The sequence below is a fragment of the Chaetodon auriga genome, chromosome 18 (genome assembly GCF_051107435.1).
Source record: "Chaetodon auriga isolate fChaAug3 chromosome 18, fChaAug3.hap1, whole genome shotgun sequence".
Classification (NCBI taxonomy): domain Eukaryota; kingdom Metazoa; phylum Chordata; class Actinopteri; order Chaetodontiformes; family Chaetodontidae; genus Chaetodon; species Chaetodon auriga.
The window spans coordinates 19486245-19506183 of NC_135091.1; the positions used below are offsets into that span (position 1 = coordinate 19486245).

At 45.9% G+C, this 19939-nt stretch overlaps 2 protein-coding genes across 4 annotated transcripts in view; one reads left to right on the top strand and one right to left on the bottom strand.

Moving 5' to 3' along the window:
* The first annotated feature begins 1164 nt into the window (after positions 1 to 1164).
* Positions 1165 to 6194, top strand: slc60a2b (solute carrier family 60 member 2b). Of its 2 annotated transcripts, none has more exons than XM_076755747.1 (4): positions 1165 to 1717; positions 3040 to 3208; positions 3509 to 3625; positions 4116 to 6194. In XM_076755747.1, the coding sequence occupies exons 1-4, from the start codon at positions 1436 to 1438 to the stop codon at positions 5426 to 5428; spliced, it is 1881 nt and encodes a 626-aa protein (XP_076611862.1). In that variant the 5' UTR covers positions 1165 to 1435; the 3' UTR covers positions 5429 to 6194. The 2 variants fall into 2 exon arrangements, with proteins under 2 accessions (XP_076611862.1, XP_076611863.1); XM_076755748.1 differs by lacking the exon at positions 1165 to 1717 and adding an exon at positions 2102 to 2207.
* Positions 6113 to 19939, bottom strand: part of rev3l (REV3 like, DNA directed polymerase zeta catalytic subunit) — a 71797-nt gene continuing 57970 nt past the window's right edge. For both annotated transcript variants that reach the window (XM_076755745.1, XM_076755746.1), the window contains exons 15-32: positions 19692 to 19768; positions 19309 to 19434; positions 17732 to 17921; positions 17459 to 17573; positions 17080 to 17195; positions 16286 to 16404; positions 14667 to 14785; positions 14333 to 14474; positions 13995 to 14239; positions 12802 to 12910; positions 11964 to 12170; positions 11516 to 11625; positions 10618 to 10732; positions 10243 to 10380; positions 9763 to 9953; positions 8993 to 9239; positions 8119 to 8334; positions 6113 to 7267 (exon numbers count right to left, since the gene is read on the bottom strand). In XM_076755745.1, the coding sequence (XP_076611860.1) occupies positions 7127 to 7267; positions 8119 to 8334; positions 8993 to 9239; positions 9763 to 9953; positions 10243 to 10380; positions 10618 to 10732; positions 11516 to 11625; positions 11964 to 12170; positions 12802 to 12910; positions 13995 to 14239; positions 14333 to 14474; positions 14667 to 14785; positions 16286 to 16404; positions 17080 to 17195; positions 17459 to 17573; positions 17732 to 17921; positions 19309 to 19434; positions 19692 to 19768 (2723 nt within the window). In that variant the 3' untranslated portion in view covers positions 6113 to 7126. The remainder of the gene's footprint in view (positions 7268 to 8118; positions 8335 to 8992; positions 9240 to 9762; positions 9954 to 10242; positions 10381 to 10617; positions 10733 to 11515; positions 11626 to 11963; positions 12171 to 12801; positions 12911 to 13994; positions 14240 to 14332; positions 14475 to 14666; positions 14786 to 16285; positions 16405 to 17079; positions 17196 to 17458; positions 17574 to 17731; positions 17922 to 19308; positions 19435 to 19691; positions 19769 to 19939) is intronic.

Here is a 19939-nt window from a genome sequence, read left to right on the forward strand (position 1 = left end):
CCCTCCCCCTGCACTGCGTTTGGCCTCCGCTCTACCGCTCCGCTGTTGGTAACAACCAACAGTCAGTTTACACATGAGTGAAAATTCTGCAATGACATGTGGCGCCTTGGCACCATGACATTAGACAGAGGCATCTAAATTTACACCGAGTGTCAGTGAGGACAGAGATTTACAGCCCCGCTTAGTGGCTAAATTTCATCACACCAATGTGGATAACACAACATTCATTAATATTCAGAATATTCACATATTCAAAGCGAACACATTCAAGGACATTTCGTTTAATTGGAGGTTTTTTTTTTTGTTTTTTTTTTGAAACAACTAATGTATCTTACTATTTTGTCTATGTGCTTGGAAATAGCCCATATTTCTTTTATTTAACCAAATAAACTTAAATGAAGAAAAGTAGTATTTTTACAAAACAGTTTTTGACATTCATTCCAAAGGGTAACATACAAATGATTTTATTCTAATTGGTGGGAACAAAAACTGTAGTACTTGTAATGGAGTATTTTTACTTTGGTGGGACAGCAATCATCAGGTAGGCTACTTGCCCCCACATCATGACCTCATATCTTTATGATGACATACGTTTTTTGTTTTTTTTTTACCAAAAAAAATCTATCAAATGTTCTATTGGTATGTAAAATGAGGATGGAGATCTCTGAGCTTCTTATGAAGTATAAACACATATCCAAAGGAGTGATGGCGCCACTTCGAGCCTCGTAACAGGATCAGGTTGTAACACTCCTACGCTATATTGTTCTCCCACCACGAGAGGCCGCCATTCATCCCAGTGCTAACCTGGTGGCGACTACTTCCTGTAGCCTGGTCATTTTTTAACGCGTCAGCTGAATTAAGAGAGGAAAAAAGCGAAGACGTCGTACTCAGCTATGAGTTCAGGATACTGAGAGTATCGACGACCACCTGAACTGTCTGTCAGTGTGGTAGTTACTCCCAACCTGACATTCGATATTGACCATGGGGCCAATTTTATCTATACAATTAGAATCTATATTAAGTCGTAGATGGAGAAAAGAGTAACTCGTGTCAGCTGACAATGCTAACTGTCAACGAGCTGAACGATATATCGTTCCATGTTATTTGCGTCATTCGGTAGGCGGGTCACACTTCTGTACAGAGTAAACCTCCGCGTTAGTAGACGATCTTTGTAAACGACCAGCAGCTATACGTTGACTGTTGGTGTATGGAGGGACACCGCGGCTGCAGCAGTGGTATCCCACTGTCATTCTCTGAACCTCGCAGCATCTGGAAAGATGCCTGACGTAATTTTGAAGATTTAGCCCCGCGAAACCTGCAAACAGGAAGCGCAAAAACCTCAAGAATCCAGTCTAAGCGCTGTCAGTTGTCAGTCGCTGTCTCTCGCTGACAACGCACCATTACCGTCAGCAGTCGTAGTAATAAATTGACAGGTATGTCGTCGTCCGCTGCACGAGACACCGTCGTTAAAAAGAAGCACGTACGTTTCGCCAGCATGGAGGACGACGACGACAATGACGACCAGGAAGAAGACACCCTGTTTGATAAAAGGAAGGACACCGGGAGAGGGCTGAAGAGTGCGCTGAAGGCGGTCAAGAGGACGACGAAAGCGGGATGCGACAACCGGGTGGAGGTGGTCGGCGGAGGAAGGGGCGGATATGGAACGTGCGGCCGCTGGATGATCACTCTCGCGCTCTGTGCATCTTTCCTGGGCTTGGTAAATCCAGGAGTGAATGAGGGAATGTTGGCTAAAGCCTGTGTGGTTAGAGAGAGAAAATGTTTAATGTAAATGTTTCCTCAGGCCTTGTACTCATTAACTACAATTTGTGTAGAGATTAACTTCGCTAATGACAACCAAAAAGCTCGCAAGTTCACATTTGCGAGGATATGTTAGCTAATAGGTATCGGTAGCTAATGCTATGCTAATGTTATGAGGTAGTTAGCATAACAAACACCTGTTTACACTAAAGGAATTTAAATGAGGAAAGGAAACAGAAAATGACGAGTTATTGTCATGCTCTTTCATGAACACTAATTTTAAGCTTTTGCAGTCCTGCGTATAGTTTTAGGACATGTTGCCTGTTCAAAGTATACAGTTTAATTTGATTTGCACTCTTCCTTTACGCGTCACAACTTTCATGTTCTTTTTGTTGAGCCCCGGTGAGCAGCAGTCTGACCTGTAGACCATCTTTAAAGAGTTGTGTAAGGTACGACGAAAAAAGACATATCAATGCAAAAGCAGGAAGTGATAACTTTACAAATGAGCTGACCTTATATCCCCCTAAGAGTCAAGCTGTCAGTCGACAATAGACCAGTTGTAAGTGCATTCAGATAGGAGGATTTACATAGTTGCAAAACTTGCTCTTCAACCGTGCTGCGAGCATCAGATTACTGAAATCCATCAGCACACACCTGCTTGCTTGTGGAACGTCCGTGTTTCTTCCTTTGCAGAGGGGAAACTTAAACACACACAGGCTTCGTTTTTTCAGCAACACCCTGGTTCACTTTCATTCAATTACAAAAACATTAAAGGAAGAAGTGTGATCTTGTGAGAACCAGAGACAGTTAAAGAAACAGTTTCACCCTAAAACAACATGTTATCACTGATACAGAAAACATTGTTTTTGGCATAAGTGAGCAGGCATGGTTACAAAATGTTTCCAGTGGTATAAAACATTAACAGCAGTAAAAGTTAAACTGTCTTATCTGACGAGGACGCCGTGCACACAGAAGGCATGTTGCATTTAGCATATGATTGCTGTCACTCTGCAGCTTCACATGTAACTTTCAAATCCAGGCAGCATGGTTAATATAGGCCATTGTTATTTGGAAAGGCTTGAGGGATGAGTGTGAGTGAGAGCAACAAACAGTAGATGAACATTTAATCCCTAAAGAACTCATACACTTCACTCAGCACCACTAATTTAACATATATAGCAATTTCCAGGGCTAGATGTTTCTTTAAATGTGCAGAGAAGCGGTCACACGCAGTAACTTTACGCTGTCCTTGTGACTCATGCTGGGCTCTTGTTTTTCCAGGGGATGAGTATCTCTGTTCTTGGCCCCACGTTCGAGGACCTGGCTGTGAATGTGAAGCAGAACATCAGCAACATTTCTTACATCTTTGTCGGCCGCTCAGCGGGCTACATCGGCGGCTCCCTCTTCGGAGGCATTCTCTTTGACTGCATGAACCCCCATCTCCTGCTAGGTAGCTCCTCATGTCATGTAGTTGTCGTAGAAGTTGTGTTGTAGCCGCAGATTGTGCGGATGTAGGGGTGTCTCATCTTAAAGCTTTACCGGCTCTGTCTTGTGACAAAGATGTCGTCAGCGTTTCATGCTGTGGTTGGATGCTCAAGTGGCGTAATAGAAGGTGAAGGATTTATCCTTTGTTGTTGTTGTAACCTGGGGTAACCACTGTGACAGGTCTCATCCACTAGCTTTACATCACAGTTTCAACACCGATTCAACTGAAATAAAAAAGTTTCTCTCTGATTTTCTTGCCTTCCAGGGTTTTCGATGCTGGTCACAGCGTTTGGAATGTGTGCTATCCCTTTCTGTAAGCAAGCTCTGCTCCTCACCGGGCTCATGTCCAGCATTGGGATGTCGATGGGTGTTCTGGATACAGGTAAGACAACACTCAATGCATGAACTAATAGTACTGGCTTGCAACCCTGCAGGCGTTAATGATTCATTCCCTCAGTTTGCTTCACCTACACACGGTACATCCTCACATTTACTTTGGCTGATTAGACCTGTTTTTGACTCGACGTATACTAAACTTTGGCATTAGCACCTGTTAGCTGTGTTCTCAGTTATGAGAAAACAATTGAAACGCTGCCAAACCAACAGGTGGTGATATAACCCCTTCAACGAGAGGTCCAACTGCTAAATTACTAATCCTAATATGGCAAAGACATGAGCCGTCCTGCTCTGCTCCTGATTGACTAGTGCTCGTTGCCTTCCAAGCCAATCAGAGGCATTGAAGAAAGAGGTGAAACATCACAGGATCAGGAAGTGTGATGTCACTGCAGGACGCCAACATGCTGTAGCTCATTCAGTATAAATGTTAAAGATGGTTGATTCTGTAATCACTGTTTCTCTCCTCTTTCCATTAGGTGGTAATGTCCTCATACTGAACACATGGGGAGAGCAGGCGGGCCCCCACATGCAGGCTCTGCACTTCAGCTTCGCAGCGGGAGCCTTCGTGTCTCCGATCATCGCCAAGCTGCTGTTTGGGCCTGAGGGGAACAGCAGCACAGGAATCGTACCCACCAGCTCTACACCTCCTGCCAGCACAGAGAAAATCACCAAAGCCCCTGACATTCACACCATCATCAGCTACGTCCACAGCAGGAGCAGCACCCTCAAATCCATGTGGGCCTACGTTGTGATCGGCTCGTTCGTCTTTCTCATCTCCTTCCTCTTCTTCATCCTCTACTGTCGCAGCAGCGTTTCACGTGACAAAGCCCGCACGTCGTCAGGAAAGCCCCTGGTGGCAAAGCATCATGTGGCTCTTGTTGTCCTGCTCTTCTTCTTCTTCTTTTTCTACGTAGGAGCTGAGGTAGCATACGGCTCCTTCATCTACATCTTTGCCAAGGACTACGCCCACATGGGTCAGTCCCAGGCAGCTGGACTCAACTCGCTGTTCTGGGCGTCATTTGCTGCCTGCAGGGGATTGGCCATCTTCTTTGTGGCTTGCATGTACCCAGGCACCATGATTCTGCTCAGCCTGGTGGGCTCCACTGTGTCCTCTCTTCTCCTCTGCCTCTTCAGCAAGACAAAGGTGGCCCTGTGGTTTTGCACTGGTCTGTATGGGGCATCCATGGCCACCACCTTCCCCAGTGGCATCTCCTGGGTGGAGCAGTACACCACAGTGACGGGCCACACAGCGGCAGCCTTCGTGGTGGGTGCAGCACTGGGTGAGATGGTGCTGCCCGCTCTTGTAGGCTTCCTGCTGGGGAAGTTCCACGACCAGCCCCTGCTCATGTACCTGTCGCTCATCACAGCCACCTTCACCTCCATTCTCTTCCCGGTCATGTACAAGCTGGCCTCGGCCCCCAGCGGCCAGAGCAGGAAACCCCGCGCCAGGGGCCGGCCTGACGCAGACGACAGCGAGTACCGTCAGGCGCTGCTGGACTCGGGAGCCAATGACGAGGAGGAGGAGGAGGAGCAGGACAATGAGGCTGATCAGTGGAACGACGCAGACTTTGAGGTCATCGAAATGGATGACACAGCAAGTCTCATCAGTTCACCCAGCAAGGCCTCCTCTCCTCCTGACATCACTGGTCTGACTGGCAGCTCCACGGCCTCCAACGCCCAGCTGACAGAGCCTGCAGGTGGAGCCTCTTTCTCAGACACCATCTCCCTGGTAGGAGACTCCCCCAGACGCAAACTACTGCTCTCTCTGGACAGAGAGAAGAGAGACTGAAGCTCCTCCTGTGACTCCTAAGTGCTGATGATCTCTCACTAAACACAAGCAGAGCCGAGCCTCCACATGTCTGTGCTCATCTGTCATCCAGAACCTGAACAGTTATGAACAGCTCATAGATGTACTGTGCGGTGAATGCAACCCTGACTACTGACCAGAAACTGTGTAGCTTATAGACCGCCCATACAGTCTGTCGACGGGGTTCTGCAGACTCATCAGCATCTTTTGAAGCTTTTGGACCCCTCCTGAATGAAGGATCAAACTGAAATGCTGTAAATGATTCTCTACCTGGAGTCTGCCCTCCATACTGGATCAAAGGTGAAGCTAAGCTAGAGAACAAAGTCCCAGGGCTGGTAGAAGTGCCTTGTTTGAGGACACATGAGCAGAGTGAATGAGTTGAACCAGGGATGGTTGCCCCCCCCCCCGCACTTCATCACACCACCCTGCTGCCAAAAACTGATGTTATGTCATTTAATTTTGCACTATTGCAGTGGTTTCATTGATAGCAGCGATGACGGTGGTGACACTTGGATGAAGTTCTTTTTCTGTTGCACTTTTGTAAAGATGAGAGTTCTGATTGTTTTCGTCATGTACTGTAATGTGTCCTGTGGCTTGTGGTTCTCTCCATCATGTGTTGTCACTGTGATTCATTTGAATTTTTAGAAACTGAATCATGCACAGAAGGCATTTAATACATTGACTTTTTATTATATCAATCTCAAACCTCCACCCACAGCAATGTCCATTAAAAACAAACAAAAAACACCTCCTTCATCGTTATTATTTTTTACATTTATACAAATACACAGGTCCTGTGTATGGCTGTACGGAGAAATGAAGATCAGATCTTGTTATGGTTTGATGACAGCTTTTTTTTTTTGCACAGAAAATTGGAAATGTACACAAAACCATATATGCACAAGGAAACAATAGACTCTTTGTGACTTAAATTATCAAAATACAGTATTGCAACAGTCCCAGATTAAAAAAAACAAACAAACTGAAATGGTTTCCAGTTCCCACACTCTGTCGATAAGAGTATGAAAGTGTCAAATCTGCCAAAAATGGACATCAATACAATCAAGGTTAAAAGGAACATGAATAATGTCATCTTTTAACAGAATGCATAAAAACAGATTTGATTGCATTCATGGCCGGAGCTTTAGTTTTTTTATGATAATGCACAGTGAGATTATAGATGGAGCTATACAGGAACTATTTACAAAAACACTGCAGTCGATAGAAAAATGAAGAAAAGTCAGTTAGTGGTTTGAATGTAGTCTGTCTTGAGATTTGAAAGGAAGCTCCTTAAAAACCGATGACTTCAAACTGCTACAGCGCGTACAAGATACAACGAGTCATTGTGACTGGACTGCACTCAGTTCCATGACAGGCAGTCTGTCGCTGTGTCACCACAGACATCAGCTTCACTCAGCCCATAGCAGCTAATGGAGATGGCAGCAAACAAGCATGAAGACAAACACAAGGCCTGGAGGGGGGTGGGGGGTGGGGGGGGGCAGTCTGCACACGCAGAGAAATACTTAACAAATAACAGTTACAAGACAGTGAAAACCCAACAGGGCCCAATCAAAGCACCATATAAACTATTACAACTGAATGGACAATGAAACACTGGGGGCGGGGGCGGGGCAGCAATTAGCACCAAATCCGCATGGAGCTCCTGGATTCAAGAGCCAATCAGAACTGCTCCAGCAGCTGTCGGAGGTAGGGGGCCTTGGAGAGCTGTCTGTTGACCCGGGACAGTTTGTACAGGACGGGACAGTCCAGGGTCACACAGGGCACCTGCCGCTCTGCACAGCCGCTACAGTTCCTACAGATCTGGACACAAACGCACACAAATATTACTATAGATGCATGCCGCATTTTCTTTCCACTGTAGACTAGAATGACTCAGCTGTTTGCCTCCTTCAACCAGTCAAGTTGCAGTTTACATCCATGTCTGTCCTCCCCTCTGAAGTGAAGAGTGAAGTGGCAAACAGACAGAGGTATTAGACGCAGTACTTCCTGATGCTTCTACAAAACTACAACTACAAAATAATATAATTTATTCGTATTGCAACAATATGATCTTGTGTTATTGTCTTTAAATAAATTGCTGTCAACAAAACAGGTTACTGAAGTTTCCTTTAACTGTATGCGTGAATCTGATGTCATACATCAGGTGAACATCAATTTTTTTAATATTATTATTATCTACATCAAAAACATAAAACATTCTACTTTATATCCTGGATTAGATTTCAATCATATGGCCTCAGCACATGCATGCGTTTGTTCTGGGGAGCAAAAACATGGTTGGAATCTCAAGCCAGCGAATTACAGCTACAACCACATGTAAATCCAAAATACGGATTTTTCTTTCAGTTTGTATGTTTGGAGCGTTTCTCTGTGCTCGCCTTCAATCTCAGTTTAACATTCAGATATTCAAAATGATTTTGTGACATCACTGCTATTTTGGACAAGTGTGTCCTTCTGAAATGGACAATATTTGAATTTTCATAGTTTTTACCGGAGGGACAAGGAGGAGGTGTACCTTTAAGAATGTTTAGTTCATTACTTCTAGGTAATTGAGCTTTTTTGTGGACAAATTAATCAAAGCAAAAGTATTTTTATGTCTTAAAATGTCTGGAAAGCTGCACCGCTCCTCCTCCTCACCCTCGGTCTCTCACCTTCAGCAGCTGGTCTTGCTGACTCTCCCACTGTCTCATGTCCTGGTAGAGAGTAACTGCGACTCGCTGGGGCTCAGCACGGCACCGTGAGCACACGCCCAGCTGGGTGAGCTCGTCACACACCGGGCAGTGAAGCGTGGTGAAGTACTGGGAGATGGTTCCCTTCCTCCCCACTTCCTCTCCACCCGCTGCAGAAGAGCAGGACGCCTTCTGGATCTGTGTGCAGAGACGCAGGAAATATACATGAAAGCTCCTCCAACGGCTTGAAAGACATTTTATTGTCCAACAGCATTTTCAGTATTAACTACAAGGAGATAACTGCAGCCTGATGAGTTGACACAGTTGTGGACAGTCATTCCTCATATTGATGCACTCTGCTTTCAGCTCCACCAGCAGGTGGCGTGCGTGCCCTGTCAGAGCAGAACTGACTTCAGTGTTGACACAAAGACTGAGGCAGCGGCGCTGCAGTTTGATGACTCTCATTGGATCCTCAGCAGGAAGCACGAGAGAGATTCTCTTTTCATCCTTTGTTCTCTCTCCACTAAACACACTGAATGAAAAAGACCCTCTGAAAGTCTGGTTTTATTTTGACAGGAAGGGAAGCAACAGTGTGCAAGCTGATCAGTCAAACACAGATGATGATTAATCAGAAATTCATTCTCCACACTCAGGATCATTCAGATTTCACTGCATGCCTCCATTACGTTCCTTTGATTTCCTCTGTTAAGCTGCAGGTTGTCGTGTGGGTAACAGACTGCATTACGTGGATTCTTATCACCACTGATCTGCATTGCTTCTAAACTGCCGAGGCCAGACAAAAAACCTCACGGCTGCGTGTTTCCTGACGTGAAATGGACACTCTTCTCCGTCTCACCCTGGGGAGCTCCTGGTACCAGCTGAACACGTCCACTCCAATCAGCTGGAACATGCGGGCCAGGGGTGGCAGGATCTGCTTGGTGATGTAGTAGGTGGCGTTGAGGCGGAGGCTGGGGTCCTGCAGCACCTCCATGGGCCGACGCACCAGCTGGATCAGGGGCACGCCGGGCATCCCGTACACGACCACGTAGGGCACCCGCTCGCCCACGCGCGGCTCCAGGCGACGGTCGTATGCCATCATACGCCTGAGACGAAAGAACAAGCATCATCATTCAAATCATTCAATTAAAGCTAATTAAATGTTGGGTAAAACAGTCTATGATAAATTCAGCGACACCAGCCACAGCCCACCTGATACATACACAACAGAAACTGGACCAGTGCTCATGAATGAGGCTGAATACTTCCCTCTGAAATCTGATTTTTTTCACCCATTAAGAGCAGGGTTGCCTAGCAACAGACTCAGGTACTGTAAATGCAGTCTAGTGCAGCCAGACAATGAGCACTGTGGGGAAGGAGGAACTGGATTCACACTGACTACTGTAACTGTTGACAGCAAGCTCTTTCTCACTCTGCTGCGACTGAGCTCTCTCTCTCTCTCTCACACACACACACACACACACACACACACACACACACACACACACGCAGAGTCGACAAGCAAACACACTTATCAGAGTGAAACTCAGGACTTCCTCTGTCTTTTGGTGTTTCTCTGCATGTGGCCTTTCTGCAAATGCTCACTGACAATGTAGTGTTCACACACACCTGGTGAGCTCCAGCGCAGGCACGCAGGCTCCGGGCCGGTATGAGCCACTGCCCCGGTACTCCTTGGCAAAGGTCAGGTCCTGCATGCTGGCCCGGCCGTCCAGAACCTTCACACACTGACGCTGAACAAACTGCTTCACCTGGCTGATGTCCCGAGTCTCAAACAGCAGCTTAATGGAACGCTCCAGAATCTGTGGAGGAGACACGTCCATGACGAGACAATGAAGAAAGAAAAGGGCCTGAGAGAGAGATGAAGTGGTTCAAATACAGCAAGACTCATATGAAGTATCACAAAAGCACAAACACAAGCAGGACGTGCTGTTTATAGTGTTTAAAACATCATTAGATGTCCCTGAGCGGGCACCTTTCCCCTGACCGACACGTGTGGAGCAGCCTGAGTAAGCGAGAGCGGGAAGAAACGAATTGCTGTAGAGCACAGTGAGACAGAGGAGGGAGGAGGTGGGTTGGTTTGCCTGTTACCTTGGAAACAGCGGGGCAGCCGTCGCGGCGCACCGTCTCGATCCCTTTGGCGTCAAACACGGGCTCCTTTTGGTCAAGGCTCTCGTACATGTAGCCCACGTAGCGCTTCTTTGTCTGCAGCACGCAGGGCAGGTACACCTGGGAACACACACACACACACACACACACACACACACACACACACACACACACACACACACACACACACACGGATCAATACTACCTCTAACTACCTCTAAATGTGTGGATGAGGAAAGAAAATTGGCACAGACTGACAAATAAAAGGGCACAGACGTACAGATGCTGCTGCATGTGTGTGTGTGTGTGTGTGTGTGTGTGTGTGTGTGTGTGTGTGTGTGTGTGCACGTGCACTACCTTCTCAAACTTGAGCTTGACTGGCTTGGGGTTAGTTGCAGTCACTGCCTCTGCGATCTCGTTGCCGATCTTGAAGGCCTGCTCTTTGGTGGCTCCCTTCAACAAAACAAACATGCTGCAAAACACACATGCACGCACACACAGACAGACACACAGACGCAGACACACAGACACACAGACACACACACACACACACACACACACAGACACGCACATGCGCGCACACACACACACACAGTGAGTGCTGAACAGGAACACTGTCACCTCTCTACTGTTGGCTGTCAAAGACAAATGAATACATCTCAGAAACAGTCTTCGAGCAAAAGAATCAGTCATCAAACATCTCAGAATCCTGCTTTGGATTTAGACTACGTATTAAACTGCAGCAGCGCTGCGCCTGAACACATCCGGTGTGTGTGGGTGTGTGTCAATTTTTGGACTAATTTCCTTCTGAGAAACTTGATGAATAAAGAGAAAAAGTTGATTCTGAAACTTCTCAGTTCTTGCAATGGAAACTTTGTGAATCATTGCCTGGAAAATACGGCAGCTGCAACCTTTTTGATCCACGGAATTAATGAGTGCCTTTGAGCTAGTTGTCAAAACAATAAAACATGTAATTTGACTGTTGAAAATGAGCCGCTTGAGAGTGCAGTAACAGGTGCCATCAGAGGCTCTCACATCACCAGCAAACAGTGACACATCGACAGAGCCGCTCGCAGTGCTAACACAGAGTGAGACGTGCAAACAGGAATCAGTAGTGTGTCAGTTGTGGCTTTAGGCTGACTTTGGATCAGTCACGATGAGCACGTGCAGGTCCCTGCCTGACCTGCTGCTCTGCTGTGACTGAACCTTGACTCGACGGATTTAAAGGCGCTGAGAAGTACACATAACTGCTTACCTGTCGGTGTCTCCGTACACAACACGCGCTCCCCATTTCTTAGTGTCATTGACCAGTTTGATGGCTCTCTCCAGGGTCTCTCTGGCTTTGTGGACGATGCTGTCTCCAACCTGGAAACCGCAGGTGACAAGTTGGTGAACAAACAAAGTGCAAGATTTGAGAAATATTGGTGGATTAAGCAAACATTTTTCTCCAGGAAACCACAGTCCAGACCATTTGAGATTGACAAGAGCAGCTGAAAAGAAATATTTCCCATCAAAATGTGTGATGTTCTATCCATTCCACTTGTCAAAAAGACCCACAGATGGCTTTAAACATGGTCATACTCGGGATTTGAAAACATAACCAACACAAAGCTGCTGTCCTAGTCTTTGCGGTCTTCAATTTCTTCGCAGAATTCTCTAAATCCAAGAATGGCAGAACCGATAAGAGCCTTTGATGAGCTTACCTCCACGCTGGGCATGCGTCCAGAGTAGTTGGCGGCGGTGTAGCCGAAGGTGACGTTGGCAATGAGCTTGAGCCCGAGCTGCCGGGCGTCCAGCAGCTTCATCAGCGCCTTGTCCTGCTTGTAGCTCTTCATGGACTGCTTCACCATGATTCGCGTGTTGAGGATTTCCTCCAGCATGCTGGGCAGGACCCCTTTACGCACTGTGGACTGGACACAAACAACAAAGGGGTGAACACCTCTATAAACAAGGATACGTCTGGCAAACGCTGCAGTTCTTTGAGATGACGACAAACACCATCTTTACAGAGAACATGACTGATGTCCAGCATCACGGGCAAGTTTAAGATACAACACATCCTGTACACAGTTCATGTACGTTTTAGATTTAGGACACAGCACCAGACAAACAACACTAATAATAGCCAGCTTCAGCAACATCAAGACTGGTTTTTGTCAAAATCCAGCTCCAGAGAAACAAGATCAGACGCAGACCAAATCTGATTTCCCTCTATGCCTTTAATAACCTCATTACACATTAGTGTTCGCTGTGCAGCGGCTGTGTGCGCGTGTGTGTTTTTGTGTGTTTTGTGTTATGTAATGGGACTGCGGGACAGGAGCCAGGGAGTGTGGGAGCAATGAGTGAATGAATGAAAAGAATGAATGGAAGGAAGTAGAGCATGAAGTGGGCTTTCTATAGATGTGCTTGGCCTTCGCAGCAGCTGTTGACCCTTAAAAAACCCGCACCGCTGGAGGACTTGGAGAGATGAGTCACACTTCCAGGACAGCGATGAGTGCAAAGTGTGATCTCATCAGAGCGGATGGTCAGAGGGCGCTGTACCTTGACGAAGGCGATGCCGTTGGGTGACACGGTGATGTCGTTGCGGAGCTGGTAGAGGAGCTCAGGAGGAACCCGCAGGGAGGTGCAGCCAAACTTAAACTCATCAGGCCTGAAACAGAGACACACATGTGTGAACATCCTTTCACCGCGCTCTGCTGTCACTGTGCTGCTGGCAGCACTGCAGCGCTGTCCTCTCACAGGCTGTGGCTGAGAGGTGTGTGAGACAGCTGGACCTCTGCTCCTGCAGCTTTAAGGCCAGGCTGCAGATGCGTTAACACCACCTGAGGATCAGGTCAAATCTACGAAAATCACTAGTTTTACTTCTTTAATCCTTTGGCTTCCAAGGAGATAATAGGAGGGGCTTAGAGGAAAACCCCTGTTGGTTAAACAGATTGTGATGACAGTTGACAAGCAGACCCTGCTGTATTTTACAGGGTCACATGTCTTCTTTTGTCCACTCGACAAGCCAAATCCTAAAGATGCTCACAACGATGCAAAGCAGAGACAAGCAGCAGGGTCCTGGAGAAGCTGGGCCCACAGACTGCTTGATATTTAGGCTTGGTTATTAAAAACATCAAGAAGTTCTGCTGATGATTGTGAAAGAATTGATTAATCTGCTAATCATTTTACTCAAAAGTCTTTCAGCATTCAAAAGGGTGATTTTGTTTCTGCTCACTGTTTGGAGTTGACTGCACACTGAAAAGGTATAATTATTACATGTTAAATGACTCTGCTGTATAAAATGGTAATACATGAATCAAACACAGCTACTGGAAAAGAAGCCTACACTGAAACTGACGTTCAGCAGTTGATTTAGTGATACTGAAATTTCCAACTACCCCCGAGGCTAATTTGACACTCTGCTCCGCGCAGAATGAGAAGCATGCAGCCACTTCTCTTTTTTCTTTTACCTTGGAGTAGTAGACATGCATGTTGGAAAGTGCTCATGGTTCCAGCTGTTGCTATGCAACTACAGTAATCCTGGTGGAAAAAAAAAAAAAAAAGAAATACACCCTATCTTGCAGCGCTGACTGCTCTGAGCTGTGAACAACATGCAGAGCTCTCAGCGTGCCTGTTCCATTAAAAATAATGAGGGAAGGAAGGCGGCACAAGAAGGAGACTTTCCTGGCAGACATGCAACCTAAGCAAGTTGGAGTACAAGCTGTAGGTGTGTGGGCCTGTCATGTCCTTACGTTCCCTGGCTGTCCACGTGGCCGAGGCAGGTGGAGAAGCAGTAGTTGTACGCGATGATGATGGAGGGATAGAGCGACTGAAAGTCCAGTACGATCACCGAGTTGCTGTAGAAACGCGACTCGGGCTCCATGACCAGAGGCAGGCACTGCGGCGCCCTCTGCTGGGCTCGCTGCTGGACGCTGGGCGTCACGGGGATGTAGTTCAACGGCTTGGCCACACGGAGCATCATGGACTCAACGCGGTACTGCAGAGACAACAACGATGAGCATCATGTTTCAGTAAAGTGTTGTAATTATGAATTCAGAGTGTTCAGAGTACGTGAGGTGTGTGTCGCCACCTGTGATCCTCTGGTCAGAACGTGAAAGAACTGAATCCCGAACACTCTGGCCAGCTCGCTGGTTTTGCCGATGATGTCCTGCTGCTGAAGCAGCTGCATGGTGCCGCGCACACGGCTCACGTAGTGGTCCACCACCTTCCACCTAAAACACACACACACACACACACACGCTCAAAGCACTGGCCAAGCCACAAGTCATGCTGATTCAAATAGAAATAGACAGAATGTGCTGTGTGGTTTTAAAAAACATCAGAGTGTCCAAAACAAAAAAAGACAACCTTAAAATAATCTGTGTTCACATTTGTGATGAAGTGTGTTTGGCTCTGGCACAAACCTGTAGAGGTCGGTGTTGTGGTCAAACCAGTCGGACAGCGTGCGCGGGCTGTACATGGGGAAGCGCTGGTGGAGCACATGGAAGGCCACATTCTCAAAAGTGTAGTTGTTCAACGTCACCTGATGACCAAAAAAAAAAAAAAAAACCATCTTTGACCTTTTCCTCAAGGTAGCTCCTCCATGATGGGTACAGACCTTCAATCTGTGGAACGCCCTGTCTGTGTACAACATAACTCATCTTTTATGACAGTGGTCCATAATGTTTTTGGCTTCTGACTCATTAAAATGAAAGTGTCTACTTGTGACCACTAATCACAGGTTATGGCTTTTGTGTGGACATGAGTTATGAACAGTTCGACCAGAGGCTGGTTTTTCTTTCTCGGACTGTTTCATTTGAAGGATTTTTGGATATGTGAAGAGGTAAAAGTATCCAATACTTCATAAGAAAACATAAACAACGTGAAAAAAGTTAAAATAAGCATAGTTTTGTGAAACAGAAATATATATTCCCTTACTTTCTTTCATTCGTTTTTATGACTCTTTGAGGTCCCAGGCCCCAGCTGGGAGCCACTGTTTTATGAGAAAATGCCGCAGAAGACTGATCAATGTCAAAATGTCTGTAATTGGGTTTTCCCCCAAATCATCCAGTCTTGTGCCAACTGTTGCATTTCACACACCATATTTCTGTTGAGCTGCGATATGGTTACATAAGATATTAACTACTGGCCAATCAAACACAATGTAGGCCGCCTCGAGGAGCCTGTGACTGAGGGACTCTCAGAGCGAGGAATAATTGCAAATATGCTATGAATGCAAAAATTTCCTTTTTTTTAAAGTAAGTAAGTCATTTTAGACCCATCTCCATCTCTTGTTTACCATATAAATGCTACCCCTGCAGTACATCATGCATACATATGATACTGATTTCCAGTGGTATGCAAATGATGCCCAGTTGTGTGTCTGTATCTGATGAAGCTTGGCACCGTGGATACATTCGGTGTCATCTCCTGCCTCACTAAAATTAAAAATTCAATGTTCAGAAACTTCCTGCTGTTGAAAGCCTCAAAATCAAATGTAATTATACGTACCCCATGTGGCCCCAGTACGGGCAGCGTTTACAATCTGTCCTGTAGTCTGGGTGTCTTATTCAATAATGTTCAAAAAGAGTCCCACAGTCAAAGTGTTACTTTTGACTCAGAGTTGTCTTTTGATGCTCAGGTGACTGCTGCAGTCCTGCTCTGTCCAACTGAGACAACTAATCAAGATCAGGGTATTGCTTTCCTCTGCAGACTTAGAAAAGGTCATCCATGCTTTTATGTCTTCCAGACTTGAGTAATGCAATGATTTTAAGATTATATTGCTTGTAATTAAATCCTTGAATGGTCAGTCTCTGGCGTACATCTGTGTTCTGCCAACTTATACACATATATATATGGAGTGTCTAAAGTATATAAAGTGGCACAGATGCCCTCTGCTGCAGAGAAAAATCTAACTATGTTGAAAATCCATCCTGAAAGGCCAGAGGAATGAGAGAAACTAGGTCACAAGCTAAAACTCTGAGCGCTGATGGCTGACAGCAGCCTGTGTGGGAGGGGATGGAGGTCATGTCGGGACACCTGCCTCAGTCTTCATCACCCTCCACAGGTTGAGGGTGATGCGCCCGATGATGCTGATCTCAGTCATGGTGTCGGCTCCGTACTCATCCCTGTCTGCAGTGAAGCGGTTCTCTTTGGAGTCACCTAAGGACACGCGCAGAGCCAGACAGACAGCCAATTACAGAGGAGGAGGGGAGCTGCCAGAGGCTCTCCATTCAGCTACCACACACAGACACTCACACAGCCACACACACACAGCCACACTCAGGGAAACACCCAGGCACACTTAGATTCACAGACACAAACACAGGTCCTCTTCCCACACATCTGTGCTAATGTTGCACACGCATACACACAAACAGGGCCACACATGTTTGTACTTAAAGCACCTACAGTGTGCACATGCACAAACACTCACACACATGCACAAGTAATCATACACACACTTTCTCTTGACCTGGATTTAATGATTTCCCTCAGACTGGAATAAAGGGTTTGCTCAAAAACAAACGCTGGAGAAGAAAATAAAAGCGTCCTCACACACCTTCAGTCTGATGGGACTGCCAGACTTTCAGGAGCCAAACTCAAATTGTCGGGTCCAATAATCGCATTTAACATGTTGCATGCTGTACAAAATGGCAAGCTCAGCAAACAACTTTTCCTTATAGACAACACTTAGATGTAGTAGATGTAGTTATACTTGGCGATATATCCATCTATTTTTTACATTAAAAAACTGCTTTGAACTCTGCTTCTTCACACGTGTACTTCAACTATCAGAAGGGAAACCAGCCCAGCTGTGGTGGCAGTCGGCCCTACCTGGCACTCGTGACAGCTGCGGACAGATGTCCACGCTGAGCGCTGCGGCCCGCTGGAGGAGGTAGCCCCACGAACGCATCTGCACCTCATAGCCCACCAGGATGTCTGGGTCATACCTGCCAGAAAACAGCCAAACAAAAGGTTTATTTTCAGAGCAGTATACAGTGATTGCTTCGATTAGCATTTCACAACCCAAATATTGTATTAAATAAACATCATCAAAATCATATTCTGCTTCAGAAAAACTCTTGAGTGCTGCTTCACCACCAGCTTTGCATATTTGCTGTCGTGGCAACCCACTCGATTAATGTTTTCATTCACGGGAGCAGCATATTAAGGAGCTGTGCTAACACCTGCTGGGCCACACATACATACACACCTCCTCATGATGGTGATCAGCTCCTGAAACAGCACTTTCTCATCAGCAGCGTACGTCACTTGCAGCCCAGAGACGCCCGACCTGACCAGCAGGGGCGCTGTTCCTCTGTGACATGCTGAAGGCATTTCAACACATTCATCAGAACGACTGTACACAGACATCATGTGATTATGTGCAAGCCATGTAAACAATGCTGCATACTTCGATTTTACTGAATAATGTTCGGTAATAACAAACATCCATCTTTTCAGCAGTGCGAAGGTGAGTTTTAACCTTGGTCACTTTGATGGTCTTTGTCCACCACAATGGCACCCGTCAGCTGGGAACTATCCACATCTGGCAGGGGAGCATCAGAACTGAGGCAGTAGAATAAGGCACATATGGGATCAAACTCAGGGTCAGGCTCTAGGTCACGTCGGGTTCTTGCATGGAGCTCCATGCCCATCAGCGTCAAGTGCTGGACCTGAGGGGGAGAGCCAAAAACAAATGTTGCGTTTAAAGGAAAAAAATCAACCTGAAGCCATAATCTTTCGACTCAGATTTTGTGGTAATGGTGTCTGTTAACAAAGAAAAGAATGAAGGCTGAAAACTCATCTTCAGCAGCACATCAGGGTGCTCTCTGCCTATCAAATTCTATTCCTTCATCTGTTAAACTCAAAGTTTATCGAAATAATCATGATATCTCTCTGACTATGCCCAGATTTTATTTTTTCAGTGTCAATTTCTACATTTTTTAGTTGCGGAAATGTTGCCAGGGTACCGTGGCCTCGAGGATTTCACCACTTGCTAATGACTGAAGCTTACTTTACCAATGCATTCACTCAAGTCTGTCTGGATAAGAGCATCCATTAAATGCCAGGAATATTAAGTGTAAATCCTAATAGACTGCATGGGTTCCAAGGAGAATAGGATTCAGTGGTAAAACTCAGCCACTTAAATGTCAGTTTATGTGCCAAGAGATACACGAGGGGCTGAGCCAACCAACTCTGAAACCCTGCAACCATGTGTGGCCCTGCTGGTCGAGGATCGAATCCTGCCAAGCTTTCTCTCCAGTGTTTTGCCGTATTCTCTCTCTTCCTCTCAGCTTTCCCTCCATTACAAAAAAAACAGGTGCAGCTAAACACAACCACAGGTCCCATAGATCAACACCAGACAGTTCAACTTCACAATAATTCTAAACAAAAAGGAACGTTTGGGATTTGTATGTGGCTGAGGTTTGCTTCTGATTGCCTGTAATTTTTTGGATCTGCTTCCCAGTTGGCAAAATACCCTTATTTGCTCTGAAGTGTGCCTTTATTCAGCCAAAGTTCATTTGTAAGGTTTGAGAAAAATTACTCCAGTGCCACTCTGCTTCCGTGAGTGGACAGACATCAGAGCTGCGTGTCGTTCAACTCCAGTGTTCCCATCATTTTTCAAACAATGGCAACCTTTCATAGTGAATTGTCATGGTAACTCCAATGCCACTCTGATTGCTCTGTTGGACAATGATGACACCTATGTCCAAAGCCAGCAAAAAAAGGAGTCTGGAGCTGCAGGCCAAGTAGCTTCAGTGTACGGTCTTGATTTTGGTTTGGTCTTATTCGCTCGGGTGCAGTTGTTTTAGACTGTTGAGGGCTGAGATGTTGCAGCATATCTTTGAGCTCCATTTACAAAGTTAAACAGTAAATAATTAGAACTTTGTGTACTTGAAAATGCTAAAATCAGAACCTAATTAGACCAAATAATACTCTAAAGGATTCTGACTCAATAAGCACATTTAATAAAATGATAAGCAACTCCAACCCTAAAAACTGGATTGAATTGCAAAAACAGAGTCAGTCTGAAGAAGGTGATGATATCAAGACGCTCACCTCATGCAGAGCTTTGGCATCCTGCAGGTTTTGCATGCTGATTTTGAAACCGTAAGTGTTGGCAATGCTGGGTCCTTCAATCTGAGAATTATCTTTCTTTGGCACCTTCAAAGCAGCAAACTGGTTCTGTGGAAGGCAGAGAAAAACAAGACAGCACAGGCACATCAAATGAACAGCAAAAAACTGTAAAGGTCCATTCAAACAACTGAAGTGGAAGAGGGGCTGGCGTCACAGAGTAACAAGCTGGAGGCATACATCGGTGCATACGGCACTCTCCATGCACATCTCTACACTGGTATTCTAAAGCGGTTTCCCTAACCAGGGTGGACTGGGGTCTTTGATGTGGTGCAAGGTTGAAAAAAAATCAACACTTGTGGTCTGACCTTCATCTGTGTGGTCAGTAACACTCTTCTCAGTGGGCTTCTCCTCCTCTGCTGGAGTCTCTGAGAACATGGATCCTCTGCAGGAGGAATAAGAACACAGTTAAGTAACAAGCAGGACTGCATGTAGAAGATTTACTCAAGTAGACACAATGCAAAGAACTGGTCACCTATTAGACATTTTAAATCCTGGCACACTTGTCAATTGAACACCTTTTATTAGCTGATATTACACATTACAGATACAGATT